The sequence below is a fragment of the Zootoca vivipara genome, chromosome 1, assembly GCF_963506605.1.
Source record: "Zootoca vivipara chromosome 1, rZooViv1.1, whole genome shotgun sequence".
NCBI classification, from domain to species: Eukaryota; Metazoa; Chordata; class Lepidosauria; order Squamata; family Lacertidae; genus Zootoca; species Zootoca vivipara.
Window position 1 is genome coordinate 19,919,459 of NC_083276.1, and position 18,396 is coordinate 19,937,854.

The 18,396-nt window shown below is 44.1% G+C and overlaps 1 protein-coding gene across 1 annotated transcript; it reads left to right on the forward strand.

The window, feature by feature from the left end:
- Positions 1–1,714: 1,714 nt before the first annotated feature.
- On the forward strand, positions 1,715–16,545 carry LOC118080829 (serpin A12). The gene is made up of 5 exons (XM_035106691.2): positions 1,715–1,821; positions 6,045–6,748; positions 8,880–9,150; positions 10,481–10,628; positions 16,283–16,545. The coding sequence occupies exons 2-5, from the start codon at positions 6,052–6,054 to the stop codon at positions 16,472–16,474; spliced, it is 1,308 nt and encodes a 435-aa protein (XP_034962582.1). The 5' UTR covers positions 1,715–1,821; positions 6,045–6,051; the 3' UTR covers positions 16,475–16,545.
- The last annotated feature ends 1,851 nt before the right edge of the window (positions 16,546–18,396 follow it).

Sequence of the window (18,396 nt, forward strand, 5' to 3'; positions counted from 1 at the left end):
ATTTTTACACTAAGTACTAGAATTCAGGTGTATGTTGGGAGATTCAGGACAGACAACAGGAAGTTCTTCACCCAGCACATACTGTATGGAATTCTCTATCATGATGTACTGATGGCTTGGATGGCTCTATGACCTTCAGTATCAGAGGCAGCTTGCCTCTGAGTACCAGTTACTAAGGAACAGAAGCAGGAGAGTGCTCTAGTGTCTATGGAATCACAGAACTGTAGAGCTGGAAGGGACCATGGGGTTGTCTAATCCAACTACCTGCAATGATTCTTCTTCTTCTTCTTTGGCGATCACTTGTAGCTGAGTAAGATTGTCTTCCATAAACACGATTTTAACAATGGGTCTGTAAGTGACTGTGGAGGCCAATTCTGGATCCAAACGTCCTTCCACAGTGGGGGCATTGGTTTCAAGGCTGGAGTTGATCACGGTGTGGATTTGCCAAGCGTGCCTTCCTCTTAGCACGTTTCTCCCTTGCGTCCTGAGATTGAGTTTCTTCAAAGCCAATGACACCTTTGGTTAAGGCTGTTCTCCAACTGGAGCGCTCGCAGGCCAGTGTTTCCCAGTTGTCAAATGGAAAGCGTAATGCTGGTGGTCAACAAAAGAGGTTTAAAGACTGTCTCAAGGCAAACCTGCAATGCAGTAATGTTTTGCCCAATGTGGGGCTCAAATTCACAACTCTGGGATTAAGAGTCTCATGCTTTACCATGCCCTGCTTTGGATATGGTTGGCTACTGTGGGAACAGAATGCTACACTGCTTCCCATCCCCTTTTTAGTGGTAGTGCCCTCCTTCAAATTCAAATATGTTGGAATTCCTTGGTAATTGTCCACATACAGCAATTACATACTGCATGCCACAGTGGTGCCTGGGAGCCTCAGAAGTCATGTTGGAGGCCCCACAAGGTCTTGGGACGTGACTTTCAGGTCCTTGCAAAACACTGGAAGTTGCGTCAAAAGGCGCCATGAGACCTCTGAGGTGGCGTCCGAGGTCTCGAGGGTGCCTCCGATGTGACTTCCGGTGCTCCATGAGGCCCTGGAAGTCATGTCAGAGGCCCACCAACTTTTGTTGGTGCCAGTGACATACATATTTATTGATCTTGATAGCCCTGTGGTCACAGTTTCCAGTTTCTAGTTGGTTCAATAACATGTCTCTCACCAAGTGATGCAACTTTTTATAGCCCTGTTTACAATGCTGTGCTTTTCCTCTGTTCACACACTGAAGCTCATCCTTTTACATCAACCAAGCATGAACAGATAGTTTTGAAATCTTCATCACATGAATCGGTGTTGTGCATAGGAGTACGGTCCATTTCTCAAATGTTATACCCAAAATATTTGTTTTCCCACCAATTTTGAAGAATGTTATTCCCATTTCAAAGAATATCAAGAGCATCAAGTGCACAGGGATATAATCAGATATATGGGGCTGTTGCCTTCTAGATAGTGCTTTTCATTGCCAAATTAATCCACACTGCTTGGGCTTAATTGCCATTTTCAAAATTGTTCCTTTTGTTTATAATGAGTTGGAAGATCATGACAATTGAGGTGTGGATTTATTATTTATTTATGCATTCACAAAGGGATTCAGTTTGATGAAAACCAGTTCGCAAATATCAAGGAGACAGACAGTCCTGTATCATTATAAAGTCACATGTCAATTCGGCATCCAGTAAAACTAGTTCCCTTTGTGCCTATGAGTCAGATAAACTAGTTTGCCAGTGTCGAAGGATGCTTTGCTTTCTCCGGTGTCCAAAGGGATCAAAGAAGAAGGAGCGGTGAAGACACAGAGAGAGCGGCAGGACAATATTGATTGAACTGTAAGTAAAATTTTCTTAGTAAATTGGGATTTGTGATAAATATATTATTAGCCTCCCTGGAAAAGACCCTGATGTTGGGAAAGATGGAGGGCACAAGGAGAAGGGGACGACAGAGGATGAGATGGTTGGACAGTGTTCTCGAAGCTACGAACATGAGTCTGACCAAACTACGAGAGGCAGTGGAAGACAGGAGTGCCTGGCATGCTCTGGTCCATGGGGTCACAAAGAGTCGGACATGACTAAATGACTAAACAACAATAAATATTATTAGCCACGGTGTTGGATATCTGAAATTCATGAACCTACTTAATTGAAATGCGGGCTTGCTGGTAAATTCCATAAAGTTCTTACAAGCTAGTGTGGAAGAATATCCTTATGCGAGGATGATCCTATCATAAATTCTTTATTGGAAATATTGTGCAAGGTAAGTTACCAATAAATAATAAGAAAATAAAAAGAAAAGTGGAGAGATGAAGAATGAATTTGGTAGGCCTTCTGATACGTTGAAACAAAAAAAGAGTGATCAAACCCAGTGGTGTAGCGTGGGTTGCCAGCTCCTGGGGCCATGTGAAGGGTGCTATTAAAGGCACAAAGAAAACCAGAAAAGCCCTTTGAATCAGACAAAGGCTCCCAATCTGTATGTTTACTCAGAAGTAAAGCCTACTGAATTAGATGGAATTGTTGTTTAGTCATTTCATCCGCATATTGATGGACACCCAGCCCAAAGCCCCTGATGATCTTTCCCAGCGGTTTCATGTAGATGTTAAAAAGCATGGGGGGGGACAGAACCCTGAGGCACCCCACAAGTGAGAGCCCAGGGGTCTGAACACTCATCCCCCACCACCACTTTCTGAACACGGCCCAGGAGGAAGGAGCGGAACCACTGTATGACAGTGCCCCTAGCTCCCAAGCCCTCTAGACGGTCCAGAAGGATGTTATGGTCGATGGTGTCAAAAGCCGCTGAGAGATCCAGCAGGACTAGGAAACAGCTCTCACCTTTGTCCCTAACCCACCGAAGATCATCAACCAGCGCGACCAAGGTAGTTTCAGTCCCATGACGAGACCAGAATCCTGATTGGAAGGGATCCAAATGGTCTGCATCCTCCAGGCGTGCCTGGAGTTGTTCAGCAACCACCCACTCAGTCACCTTGCCCAAGAATGGAAGATTTGAGACTGGGCATATTGGTTGGGTCTAAAGATGCTTTTAAAAGAAGTGGTTTAATGACCGCCTCTTTCAGCGGGTCTGGGAACGCTTCCTCACAGAGGGAAGCATTCACCACCCTGCAGAGCCCACCGCCCAGCCCTTACCGGCTTGCTTTTATTAGCCAGGATGGGCAAGGATTAAGGAGACATGTGGTTGGTTTCACACGTCCAAGCAGCCTGTCCACATCCTCAGGGGTAACGGATTGAAACTGATTCCATGCAACTCGACCAGACAGAGCTCCAGCACTCTCCCGCCCCAGCCCTGCTCCCACGGTGGTGTCTACCTCCTTCTGAATCTGAGTGACTTTATCTGCAAAAAACTTATGGAGTGCGCATGCGCATTCAACTGCCTAACAGCACCCGTGTGACCCAGGAGATCAGAGATCGTAGCCACAGAGATAAGAAAAGAAGAGTCATTCCATTGTCTGGAGAGGTCACTTCCTGGTTCACATGGAGAAGACATTTTCAACAAAGCTCAGCGATGGATGTGCACAGCTGTATTGAAGCAGGACCGGGTACTGAAATTTTGCGTCCCCTAGCAATTTTGCACATGGGGTAACCACTCCTGTGGGCCCCCTCATGCTATGCCGCTGATCAAACCAACTACATCTTCACAAAACTTAAGTAAATTTAGTGGGGGTTTTTTCCTTCCATTTTTTGTAGATTCTCCCTTTCATCCAAGGAGCTCAAGATTTCCCCCTCTGCACCCATTTTATCTTCACAGTCCCCATATGAGGTAGGCTAGACTAGAAATAGCAACTGCTCAAAGATCACCCAGTGAGATTTAAACTTGGGCTTTGGCACTCCTAGTCTGGTATCCTAACTACTACACCAAACTGTCTTGGGTGGCTGCATAGAAGCAATTAACACTTCTGAAGTTTGAATGAGAGTTTAACTCTATGAGCCATTAAGCAATACAACAAGTCACCTAGTAAGCTTGTCAAAATATCTTTGTACTGGGGAGACTGCAGAATAAGGTGCACTTTATTCCACACGTGGGAACGTTTTCCAGTGAGAGCCCTTCAGCAGAAGTCCTTGTACAGACAGGACAACTTCATGGATGCCTTAGCTGAAATTCCTGCATTGCAAGGGGTTGGACCTTGGGGGTCCCTTCCAGCTCTACAATTCTATGATTTTCCTCCCCGAAACTGACCATACATATATGGTCCACTGGTCTCCTGTCACAACCCTTTCCAGTGGCTCAGCATGGCCAATACAAGCTTACCTCATTTGAGACTTACAAGAACTCATTGAGATAGTTTATGCTTAGACATAGTGGCATCCACTGGTTGCAGCTGGTATAGCATTATGATCAACAATTCTACTCTTCCCTTAGCAAGGAAAGTAGAGGTAACTACAGGGGTCAGCAACCTTTTCCAGCAGTGGGCCAGTCCTCCGTCCCTCAGACCATGTGGTGGGCCAGTATCTTTTTTGGGGGGGGGAATGAATGAATTTCTATGCCCCACAAATAGCCCAGAGATGCATTTTAAATGAAAGGACGTAACACAAACATCCTGTCTTTGTCACTTCCCACTGTGGAATGAAAAACATATACAGCCATGTGATAGACAACAATCCCATGACTGCAGACATTGGGAATGAATCTTCAACAATTCTACACATGTAAAAACACCAGGCTGGCCCCACAAATAACCCAGAGATGCATTTTAAATAAAAGGACACGTTCTACTCATGTAAAAACACGCTGATTCCTGGACCGTCCACAGGCCAGATTGAGAAGGCGATTGGGCTGCATCCGGCCCCTGGGCCTTAGGTTGCCTACCCCTGGGTAACAGCTTCTGTGAACATAGTCAGATAACTTACTCATCTATCTGAGTATTGGCTCCAGACTGTAGATATTTCCAGCAGTACCTAGAGATGCCAGGGGTGAAATCTGGAACCTTCTGCATGCCAAACAAATGCTGTACCACTGGGTTCTTATACTTTTATCTCTAACATGGAGCAAGAGCTTGATTCTTAATAATATATTATTTAATAATGTATTAAATAAAATGTTCAAAACAGGAGGAGCATCCAATTCCATTCCTTTGTTCCAGGGTTGTCTCTTTCTGAGTGTCACTCGTCCTGGATTCGGGTTTAACTAGAAAAATTTCTAAACTTAATTCCAAAACTGGAGCAAGGGCTACTTGCTGCAGCTTTCAGTTCCTTCAGTTAATTGACACCTGTCTCCCCAACCCCAGCCCCTCTCATTTATAGCTGTGCACATGAACGCTGATAATACACTGCAAAATAACAAAACAAAAACAAATGATAAATCTAAATGCCATTGCTTGCTGGTGTATACATGAGCTCCTTCACGATGCAGGTATTCGTAAAATCATACCACGGTTGATGTTTTCCAGTATTTTTATTAAGTGTAAGGGGGAAGGGGAATGCAAAGGAATTGGAAGCTCCGGCAAACTATGCACGCACAATGCTCTGTAAAAAAATGTTGCAATAATTAATAGACCATAGTAGAATTTGGTTGGCTGGAAACTGCAGCGGCAGGGAGAAGGCTCTTGTGCTTGGGTCCTGCTTGAGGATTCCCCACGGGCATCTGGTTGGCCACTGTGAGAACAGGATGCTGGACTAGATGGGTCACTGGACTGATCCAGCAGGCTCTTCTCATGCTCTAATGTTCCTGTAAGTGAACTTCAAAGTTCAATAGGAAAGAGCCTGCAAGTCTTCTATAATGGAACCCAATATTCCACTTGCTGAATTATAATTAAGGTGCGGGTGCTGCATTCATTGAAATGGGATGAGGAGGCAGCGGTGAAATTGGGGCAGCTCAGGGGAAGTTACCCTAACCTTGCCACCTCCTTTCTTCATCTCTAACCCAACAAGGGCAGTGCCACCAAAAGGATGCTACTACCTCTGCTCCTGCATGAATCAGGATAACCATGGTTTATAGCCAATGGTGCAAATAGCACACTAGGTTTTTGGGGGGCAGCTGAAAATAATGAGTTAATTGAACTAATGTATTTCTTTCTTTCTCCCTCCCCCCTCTCTTTTTTTAAAAGGGGGAAAATGGCAATTTCCCTCGTCTTCTTTTTAATTGCTGGAATCCTGGCTAACAATCTTAACCTACCAAATTCTGTGAATCCCAGCAGTTACATGAACAGGTGTGACAACTATGACAGCAACCCCCAAGATATGAACCGCCAAAACCAACCCAATGGAGGAAGAGCACAGACTCCAAACCAGGTCCTGGTCAACAGCAATTCAGACTTTGCATTCAAGTTCTTCAGGCAGGTTTCTTCTAATGGAGACAACCGGGGCAGTTCATTCAAGAAGAACATCGTCTTCTCTCCCATGTGTATCTCCACAGCTTTTGCAATGCTGGCTTTGGGCGCTAGGGCCAACACCTTAGACCAGATCCTTAGAGGACTTGGCTTCAAGCCATCAGAGATTCAGGAGAAGATGATACATGAAGGCTTCCATAACCTCATCTACTCGTTAAGCAATGGGGGTTCAGGCCTCCAAATGGAAATGGGGAATTGTCTGTTTGTGCAAAATGAGTTGCATCCACAACCTCAGTTCCTAAGGGAGCTCAGGAACATTTATGGAGGAGAGATCTATATGGAAAATTTTAAGAACACAGCAGTAACTGAGGAGCACATCAATCAATATGTCAAAATGAAAACCCATGGGAAGATTTCTAAGCTTGTCGATGGAGTCGACCCAATTACTGAAATACTACTGGTTAGCTATATATACATGAAAGGTAAGTCAAGTTAATGGGCCTGCCCTGTGATTTTATTTCCTCACCTTATGGCTAATCCTAGATTCTCATCACTTGTCACATAGTTCCAAACAGGGACGTCTTAAGCACCTTTGGCGCCCTGGCACGACTGATCCCTCCGCCGCCCCCCGCCGCTCCGTTTTCCAGCATGACGGGCGGGCGGCCGGCCGGGCTCAGCGCTCAGTGCAGTCGCCGAAGGCGCTGCTGCGCGACGGGAGGGCGGGCGCTCTTGCTGTACGGCGGAGCTGCCGGTGGGTGGGCAGGCGCGGCTGCATGGCGCCCCCCCCCTGGTGGGCCGGCACCGTGGCGCCCTGCGCCACCCAGCCTGCCCATAGAGCCGGCCCTGGTTCCAAAGTAGAACTTCATCCTGTGTACTAATGTTTGCTTTTGTTTGTGAGGAAGAGAATTTTGGTCAAGCAACCATTTCCTGTTTCACAGCGATTCTATGTAATGGATCTCATCTGTTATTAGGTGACCTCAGTAATTACGACTGTGCAAGGCAGCCTCAATTCAGTTCAGAACCTAATTCAATGTTTTAACCCCTTTTTTCTTTCTTTCTTTCTTTCTTTCTTTCTTTCTTTCTTTCTTTCTTCTCTTGTTCTGTCTGTCTTTCTTATGTCCTGCACTTTCAAGGCCAGTAAAATGCCTGGGATTCCTTAGTGTATTCACTGAAGTTAGTAAAAGTATTTAAAGAACACTTAGTAAAAGTATTTAAATTAGGCACAATGACAGAAGGGGAAAATACAGCAACCTCTGATTTAGATGAAAAAGTGGAACAAATAATTAAATACGTTCCCATATATGAATTATTAGCCAAATACTGAAGTTGTATTCAACCATATACAACCATGAAAAGATATCAGGGTGTTACTCATTAGTGAGGTTTTAGAACTGTAAATTTAGGTTGGCCAAACAGCTAATCAATACAAAACCGAGGAGTTCAAACCATCATGACATTCATAGGGTATAATGAGTTGAAAGGTAATTTAAAGGTCATCGAGTCCAACCCCTGAGTAATACATGTGCTTTTACTATTTTTTTGTTGGGAGCCAGTGCAGGATACAACTATGTACAGTATCTCTGTCAGCTGCTTAACTCAGAGGTGTCTGTCTGTGTGCGTGTAGAGGAGCATTCATCCATAGAATGATACAGTTCCACTTGTCAACTTTGTATTTTGAGATAATGCAAGGAACAGAGGTCTCAACAGGCAGCTCAGTTTTTTAAAAATAAATAAATAACTGGGCACCATAATAATTTATTTGATAAATAGTGTTCTAAAAGGGTACACATTGGTGTTTACGTTTCCCCCCCGCCCCCGGAAGTTATGAACTGATTTTTTTTTTTCAAAAGTGAATTCAATATTCACACCTCAGTGATTAGCAGATGCCACTCACAACTATGTGGGCCCACGTGCAAACTTTTCGTTTCTTTTAACTATGTCAGCTAACATAGGAGAATCCAACTAAACATTGGGAAGAAGTTTCTGACAGTAAGAGCAGTTTGACAGTGGAATGGGCTCCCTTGGAAGGTTGTGGTCTTCACTTCCTTGGAGGTCTTTAAGCAGAGACTGGATGGCCAAGGATGCTTAAGATGAGATTCCTGCATTGCAGGGAATTGGACCACATGTCCCTTTGGTTTCCTTCCAAGTGTACAATTCTGTGATTCAATGATTCTATAATCTAGGTTGTGATGAATTACATCATGTACGATAACTATATTTCAGAGATGGTGAAAGAGAAAGTGAGAGAGGGAGAAAATCAGAAATATTTTTGAAAGCTGAAAGAAAAGCGAAAGGACAGCTCTAGAGTAAGGGTTGTAGCCAACGCCATTTTCCTTAGCCCCATTGAAATTAATGAACCAAACTAGTCATTTCTATTATTTTCAGGGACTCTACTCTGAGTAGGACTAACATTGAATACAACTTGGAGAAATGAAAGATAGAAGACAAAATCCCGTGGACTAAAGATATAGCCAAGGTCAAGAAATGTTGAGTGTCCTAAAGTACCCGCAGCTTCTTGCATGCAAACAGGTCTATGCTAGAGTAGAATTGTTCTAATGAGTAACAAGTAGCTATGCCACTTAAAAAAAATATCCCTTTCTTCTTTTCCGTAAGCCAAATGGCAGAAGCCCTTTGACCCAAAGTACACGACAGAGCAGAACTTCTACGTGGATCCTTACACGGTTGTGAAAGTGCCAATGATGTTCCAGATGGGCATGTTTGAAACCGGCTATGACAACGAGCGACTGTGCACCATTTTGAAGTTGCCTTACAAAGGACATGCCACTTCCTATTTTATCCTACCTGACAAGGGGCAGATGGAGAGGGTGGCTGCCAGCTTGTCTTGTGGAGCTTTGCGGACTTGGAAGAGAATACTCACACGGAGGTAACAGCTTTCAACTTTTGACATTGATGTCAGGCAGCTCAGATTCAGAGATATAAGAACAATTGTGGGGTGAGCTTTTGAAGGAAAGGCCTTTCTTCAGCAGTGGGGAACTTGTGGCCCTCTGGATGTTGCTGGACTCTAGATCCCATCAGTCCCAGTCATCCTGGCCAATAGCTAGGGATGAAGGGAGTTGTAGCTGAGCAACTTCTGGAGGTCTACAAGTTCCCCATCCTTGTTTTACTCCAGCAGATGCATGCAGGGGGTGGACATACAACACCCCACAAGTGTCCCAGAAAAGCTGGGACATCCTGTTTTATTGTATGAGACCATGGCAGATCTTGCCCTGGAAAAGTGTCTTTTGGGTTATGTGATCTCACACAGGTCACATGATTTTGTGCAGGTGCACCGCTAGTAAGATGTGCATCTTCCAGTGTTTTGGGAATCCAAGATGTTGGACACTCAGTATGACATACTGTATCTGATGAAATAGCTGTTGTCTAATAGCTGAATGGGAACTTGTGGTCCCATTCCTCCCCCTCCCCCAGCGTTGGACATAAAGCAAAACCAGGCAGCCTTTGGAACACTTCAGACTGAGGTGACCTTTGTGACAAAGTACAGATCAGGGTCCAAATTGGACCTTTGTTGCTGGTGCACACTCTTAGTTAAGCAGCCTTTCCTTATAGTTTGTTGCTGGCATTTGGTGTTCAGGTAGCCTGCCTATACACATGGAGATTAGGAAGCGGTCCTCTGGGAATATAGCAGAATATAGTGCAGATTTAGCACTCATTTTCATGTTACATGCTTCCAGAAGATATACATTTCCAAATACATCCAGAAATGAGCCCTAAACTTGAGCTAGATTTCTGAAAGTGGTGTTTTATATTGCATGAAAGCTGAAATCCAATGCAGACATTAACAGGCAGGGAAATGTTGGGAAAATGGAATAAACTGCCGTGTGAATGCAGCCTGGGTTTGCACATGAGAATAAGGTGGTAACGTGGATGGTTTCACTTTGGACTACAGGTGAGGGTACCACTTTTGAACACTCCCCCCCATGCAATTGCCCCTTCTTGAAAATAGAAAGCTAGCCTGGCAGGGAGAAAGTTTCTAGCTCAGTCCTTAGCCTGCTCTGCTGGATCTCTCTTTGCAAGGAATTTTACATGTAGTGGTACATGAGAGAGAGAGAGAGAGATCTACATTCTGAAGTAGGGGAAGCCCATTTTACCACTTCAGTCTGCTGTATAATATACACGGCCTAATATGCATGGTATTTTCTCATGTGATTAATAAATTCTTCTTTGTCTTCCTCCCTTGTTTCATTCTTGAATAGCTCTGTAAATGTGTATCTTCCAAGATGCTTGGCGAGTGGAGAGCTTAACCTGAAAGACATAATGTACACCATGGGTGTGGTTGATGTATTCACTGACAGAGCAGACCTGTCTGGAATTACAGGGCAGCCTCAGTACAGGCTCTCAGGAGTAAGTTGGGGCTTTTATTTTGTGTGTGTGTGTGTGTGTGTGTGTGTAGGAAAGAGAATGAATATGGTAGAAGCTGTGAATGCTTGAATTTCTGCATGTGCCATATCACCAGGCTAACTTGTTTCAGCATCATGGTGTCCTTCAAAAAAATCCAGGTGTTGTCATTTGGTGAGGGTGGTAAACATTTTCTGTTAGTTAGCCCCAGGCCAAAGAACTCAGGGCCTCTCAAAGAACTCAAAGTTTCTAGAGATTCTGAAAAGAAATGGAATGACCTTGAAATGGAATTGAGGGAATCCTGAGCAAGTTTGCAGATGACACCAAATTGGGAGGGGTGGCTAACACCCCAGAGGACAGGATCACACTTCAGAATGACCTTAACAGATTAGACAACTGGGCCAAAGCAAACAAGATGAATTTTAACAAGGAGGAATGTAAAGTACTACACTTGGGCAAAAAAAAAAAATGAAAGGCACAAATACAGGATGGGAGACACCTGGCTTGAGAGCAGTACATGTGAAAAGGATCTAGGAGTTTTGGTTGACCACAAACTTGACATGAGTCAGCAGTGTGATGCAGCAGCTAAAAAAGCCAATGCAATTCTGGGCTGCATCAATAGGAGTATAGCATCTAGATCAAGGGAAGTAATAGTACCACTGTATTCTGCTCTGGTCAGACCTCACCTGGAGTATTGTGTCCAGTTCTGGGCACCACAGTTCAAGAAGGATACTGATAAGCTGAAACGTGTCCAGAAGAGGGCAACCAAAATGGTCAAAGGCCTGGAAACGATGCCTTATGAGGAACGGCTTAGGGAGCTGGGTATGTTTAGCCTGGAGAAGAGAAGGTTAAGGGGTGATATGATAACCATGTTCAAATATATAAAAGGATGTCATATAAAGGAGGGAGAAAGGTTGTTTTCTGCTGCTCCAGAGAAGCGGACACGGAGCAATGGATTCAAACTACAAGAAAGAAAATTCCACCTAAACATTAGGAAGAACTTCCTGACAGAAAGAGCTGTTCGGCAGTGGAATTTGCTGCCAAGGAGTGTGGTGGAGTCTCCTTCTTTGGAGGTCTTTAAGCAGAGGGTTGACAGCCATCTGTCAGGAATGCTTTGATGGTGTTTCCTGCTTGGCAGGGGGTTGGACTGGATGGCCCTTGTGGTCTCTTCCAACTCTATGATTCTATGATTCTATGATTCTATGACCTGTTCCACCACTTTAAGACAACTATGGGATGTAGCTGGACAAAGTTCCAGCTACCTTGCGCAGTAAATTCCAATTCCTTGGATACCAAGGAATACTTGATATTGGTATAATAATTGGACATAATAGGCACCACTGAAACCTGGTGGGCTGAGTCTCATGATTGGAATGTAGTAATAGAGGGATACAATCTATTTCAGAGAAATAGACCAAACAGGAAAGGAGGAGGAGTAGCGTTATATGTCAGGGATGTGTATACTTGTGAAGAGATCCAGGATTTAAAACTTCAAAGCCAAATTGAGAGTATCTGGGTCAAAATTAAGGGACAGAAAAATAACAGTGATCTCAGTGTGGGAGTTTACTATAGATCCCAAGACAAACTGAGGACACAGATGATGCCTTCCTGGAACAGATGACCAAGCATTCAAAAGGAATTGAGATAGGAGTAATGGGGGATTTCAACTATCCTGATATTTGTTGGATGTCAAACTCAGCCAAGAGCATAAGGTCGAACAGATTCCTCACTGGCCTTGCAGACAATTTCATTGTCCAGAAAGTGGGAGAAGCAACAAGAGGATCAGCCATTTTAGATCTGGTCCTAACCAATAGTAATGACCTGGTTAGTGGGGTAGAAGTGGCAGGATCATTAGGTGGGAGTGATCATGCTCTTCTGGAGTTTATTATTCAGTGGAAAGGAGCAACCAAGCATACTAAGATTAAAATCCTAGACTTTAAGAAAGCCGACTTCAGAAAACTTAGGGAAATGCTGGGTGAGATCCCATGGACAGAAATACTAAAAGGGAAGGGAGTTCATGATGGTTGGGAGTTTGTTAAAAGGGAGATATTAAAAGCACAACTTCAGGCAATACCAATGAGACGGAAACATGGAAGGTGTCTAAAGAAGCCAGGGTGGCTATCTAAAGAACTTTTAACTGAGTTAAGATTTAAAAGGGATATGTACAAAAAATGGAAAAATCACCAGAGAGGAATTTAAACAAATAGCCAGCATGTGTAGAGACAAAGTCAGAAAAGCTAAAGCACATAATGAACTCAGGCATGCTAGAGAGGTTAAAAACAACAAAAAGGGCTTTTATGGGTATGTCCGTAGCAAAAGGAAGAACAAGGAAACAGTGGGGTCACTTAGAGGAGAAGATGGTGAAATGCGAACAGGGGATAGAGAAAGGGCAGAACTCCTCAATGCCTTCAGTCTTCTCCAAAAAAGAAAACAATGCCCGACCTGAAGAATATGGAGCAGATGATTCAGCAGGGAAACACAGCCCAGAATAAGTAAGGAGGTAGCACAAGAATACTTGGCTAGTTTAGATGTATTCAAGTCTCCAGGGCCAGATGAACTACATCCAAGAGTATTAAAAGAACTGGCAGAGGTGATTTCAGAACCACTGGCAATCATCTTTGATAATTCCTGGAGAACAGGCGAAGTTCCAGCAGACTGGAGGAGGGCAAATGTTGTCCCTATTTTCAAAAAGGAGGAAAGAGAGGACCCAAACAATTACCACCCAGTCAGCCTGACATCAATACCAGGAAAGATTCTAGAGCAGATCACTAAGCAAATGGTCTGTGAGCACCTAGAAAGAAATGTTGTGATCACTAAAAGTCAGCATGGGTTTCTGAAAAATAAGTCATGTCAGACTAATCTGATCTCATTTTTTGACAGAATTACAAGCCTGGTAGATGAAGGGAACGCTGTGGATGTAGCCTATCTTGATTTCAGCAAGGCCTTTGACAAGTTGCCCCATTATATTCTTGTAAAGAAGCTGGTAAAATGTTGGCTAGACAATGCTACCATTCAGTGGACTTGTAACTGGCTGACTGACCGAACCCAAAGGGTGCTCATCAATGGCTCCTCCTCATCCTGGAGAGTAGTGGCTAGTGGGGTACCACAGGGTTCTGTCTTGGGCCCAGTCTTATTCAACATCTTTATCAATGACTTGGATGATGGGCTTGAGGGCATCCTGAGCAAGTTTGCAGATGACACCAAATTGGGAGGGGTGGCTAATACCCCAGAGGGCAGGCTCACACTTCAAAATGACCTCAACAGATTAGACAACTGGGCCAAAGCAAACAAGATGAATTTTAACAAGGAGAAATGTAAAGTACTACATTTGGGCAGAAAAAAGGAAAGGCACAAATACAGGATGGGAGATACCTGGCTTGAGAGCAGCACATGTGAAAAGGATCTATGAGTCTTGGTAGACCACAAACTTGACACTGAGTCAGCAGTGTGATGCAGCAGCTAAAAAAGCCAATGCAATTCTGGGCTGCATCAATAGGAGTATAGCATCTAGATCAAGGGAAGTAATAGTACCACTGTATTCTGCTCTGGTCAGACCTCACCTGGAGTACTGTGTCCAGTTCTGGGCACCACAGTTCAAGAAGGATACTGATAAGCTGGAACGTGTCCAGAGGAGGGCAACCAAAATGGTCAAAGGCCTGGAAACGATGCCTTATGAGGAACGGCTTAGGGAGCTGGGTATGTTTAGCCTGGAGAAGAGACGGTTAAGAGGTGATATGATAACCATGTTCAAATATATAAAAGGATGTCATATAGAGGAGGGAGAAAGGTTGTTTTCTCCTGCTCCAGAGAAGCAGACACGGAGTAATTGATTCCAACTACGGTACAAGAAAGAAGATTCCACCTAAACATTAGGAAGAACTTCCTGACAGTAAGAGCTGTTTGGCAGTGGAATTTGCTACCAAGGAGTGTGGTAGAGTCTCCTTCTTTGGAGGTCTTTAAGCAGAGGCTTAACAGGCATATGTCAAGAATGCTTTGATGGTGTTTCCTGCTTGGCAGGGGGTTGGACTGGATGGCCCTTGTGGTCTCTTCCAACTCTATGATTCTATGATCTATGATTCTACCAAGGAATTTATATGTCCACCTGGCAGGACAATCTTATACATACTTAGCCCACTGTGGGCTTGATCTCTGCTAAGTCTGTTTAGGGACACAGTCTTCAGCTGGATCTACACTGGATCTACACTGACCTTTTTAACGTTATTAAAACAATATTAGATACAGTGGAACCTCGGTTTATGAACACCTCGGTTTATGAATTTTCGGTTTACGAATGCCGCAGACCCATCTGGAGCGGATTAATTCACTTTCCATTACTTTCAATGGGAAAGTTCGCTTCAGTTTATGAACGCATCAGTTTATGAACAGACTTCCGGAACCAATTACACCCATGCTTCGGGTTAAGTACGCTTCAGGTTGAGTACTCCGTGGACCCGTCTGGAACGGATTAATCCACTTTCCATTAATTTCAATGGGAAAGTTTGCTTCAGTTTATGAACTCTTCAGTTTAAGTACTCCGCGGACCGTCTGGAACAGATTAATCCACTTTCCATTACTTTCAGTGGGAAAGTTCGCTTCAGTTTATGAACGCTTCAGTTTATGAACAGACTTCCGGAACCAATTGTGTTCATAAACCGAGGTACCACTGTATATCGTTCTAAAATGTCACATGGCATACTGGTAGATTAAAAATGTTCATTACCTTGTTTTCTCCACCACAACACACTTTTCCTATTGCCAGTTCCTTGGTGCCCTCTGGTGTCACATTTTAATAACGTGACTTCCCTGGGGAGAAGTACTAAAATGCTGGTAAATTTTCACAGGAAATTGGAAAGGACTTGCATGGAGACAAGGAAACTAGTGAAAACTGGCCCATTTGCAAACAGAACCCTTTTGCAAACTCAGGATCCAACCCTGTGTCAGAAAGCATACAAAGTGCACCTGGTTTTTCTTGATAAGTTGCTTTGAGATTTGTTTTCTTTGGTCTAAAACAGCTAACAAATGTTATACAGTGGTACCTCTACTTACGAATGTAATGCGTTCCGAATGCACATTCGTAAGTAGAAAAAAATTGTAAGTCGAATCCCATAGGAATACATTGGGAGAAAAAAATTGTAAGTCGAAGCAACCCTATCTAAAAATTCGTAAGTAGAAAAAATCCTATCTAAACCGCATCCAAGATGGCAGATGGAGCTCCATTTGTAAGTAGAAACATTCGTAAGTAGAGTTATTTGTGAGTAGAGGTACCACTGTAAATAACAAAGACAACCCTAGTGCCACTCAAGTTGATTCTTTCCCCCTCCCAAAATCCCACCAATTTTGGTGGCAGTGGCAAAGAAGAAGAAAGAAAAGAAGTAGACTCATTCCTGGTGTGGACAACCTGATGGTGATGCAAATCATCCCCCCCCCCAAATCATCAGAAAAAATGGTGTTTGTGTGTGTCTTCTGTGTGTGCTCATAGGAGGGTGTGTGCTCGAGAGTTTGGGGCTTCTGGCTTTTGGAAGTTTGGGCATATGAGAATGCTTCCCTCAATCTCAAAAAGCTGTGAGCCACCCCTAGTCCAAGAAAATGCATTTTCATTTTATCCATCCATCAGCAGAATGACATTTTTTCTCCCCCCCCCCCATTTTTCCTTTGAACAGGCCCTTCATAAGGCTATGATGATGATAGATGAGAGAGGAACAGAGGCCGCAGCAGCCTCTTCTATGGATATTGTCCCAATGGCTATGCCTATAACCATTGAATTCAAAAGCCCTTTCATAGCCATGATCGTTGATGAACGTTCTGACTCTATTCTCTTCATGTCGAAGATCTACAATCCTTCAGAGAAGTAGCTGTAGACCAAGATCATCTGACTGTTAATCAGCATGTACTCAATAAACTCATTGGTCTGATCAGCACTGAATTGACTTGGTTTTTGTTTCTCTAGTTGAGCTGCACTATTGAGTTATTTGGGGAGGAAAGGAAGGGCAAAAGGCCAACTGGTATCATCAAATCAGCATTACCTGCAAATTTGGGAACAGTACCTTGTGATGTGGTAGCTTCAGACCCATTCTATCATCCTATTCATATATATCGACTGCCCAGATAGATGAATCCCTAGTGCAGTGGAGGGGAGCATTTTTCAAACCAAGGTCAGCGTTCCCTTCTGGGCATCCTGAAGTGATGGGCAAGTGCTCGTGATGGGCAGGGCCAGAGGCAAAGATTCAGCAATGAATGCACAGCAGGCTAGCTTTTACATGCATACACCTTTCTGTTTGTTGGATCAATCCATCAATCTCTGATGGATGATTTAGAAGGATTGGGGCCAACATCACTTTCAGTGTGTGTGTGTGTGTGTGTGTGTGTGTGTGTGTGTGTGTGCGCACACACACACACGCACACGCATGCCAGTATCCATACTTCTAGTTACAGGTAGGTAGCCGTGTTGGTCTGAGTCGAAGCAAAATAAAAAGTATCCATACTTGACAGAGTTACAGCAGCTCCTTCCTTCAGCATTGAAGGTACACCAGTAGGAAATAAACACTCATGGACGCCATAAAGTTTCAGTCAAGTGTAGAGGTTTACTTGACAGGCATAAAAGCATATTGGTAGCAAATATATATAGACATTCACGACTGCCATGGTCAAGGCATGCTTAGAGTCCAACAAGAGTCCAAGACTCCATCTCTGCTTCTCTCACCACAAGCTGCAAGCAAGCAGTGTGGTGTAGTGGTTAAGAGTGGTGGCCTTGTAATCTGATGAACCGGATTCGCGTCTCCGCTCCTCCACATGCAGCTGCTGGGTGACCTTGGGCTAGTTACACTTCTTTGAAGTCTCTCAGCACCACCCACCTCACAGAGTGTTTGTTGTGGGGGAGGAAGGGAAAGGAGAATGTTAGCTACTTTGAGACTCCTTTGGGTAGTGATAAAGCGGGATATCAATTCCAAACTCCTCCTCTTCTACTACTACAAGTTACAAGTTACACAGAACCATTACCACTACTTCCTGTCACACTGCGCATGTCCAAAGAACAGTTCCCACAGAAAACATCCTTGCATAGACAAAACAGTCTCAGCTTTCTGCTGCTTCTTGAAACTTCTTCTCTGTTTCTGGAACAAATGATTCTCACACAGAGAGAATATCCAACACTGTTCTCCAATCAGGAAAGCAAGGGTCATTACCTGGGGAGAGTCCTAAAGTTAAGATTACCAGACGTCCCCGTTTCCCGGGGACACCCCCCAGATTTACAAATCAGTCTCTTGACAAAATCCCATCATTCCTACTGAAGTTGAAAAGTGTCCCTGGATTCACGGGGGGGGGGGAATCTGATAACCTTACCCAAAGCCCCTGCCCAAACTGGACTAGATGGGCCATTGGCCTGATTCAGCAGACTCTTCTTATGTTTTTATGAATTATGAGTTGACAAGGCCAAATTTTGATGCAATGCCCCACCCCCTTGCAGTGCTGGTAAGGAGGTGCAAGGCTCTGGCAGAGTCCTAGAGTCCCACCTCCTTCTCCAAACTGCAAGTGCTAGGTAAGCTTTGGGAAGGAGGCAGGAGAAACCTAGGACCCTGTCAGAGCCCTCACACCTCCTTCCCAAAGCCCAGCACTTACTAGGCTTTGGGAATGAGGTAGGTAGGTGCCCCCTTGGATCCCAGTGTGCTGTGCAGGAGAACTGGTTGCAAATAATGCACATGTACAATAAGTATGCATGTGTGTACAACAACTGCATGTAGGCTCAGGATTGCAACATCTCAGGACTACAATACTTTAA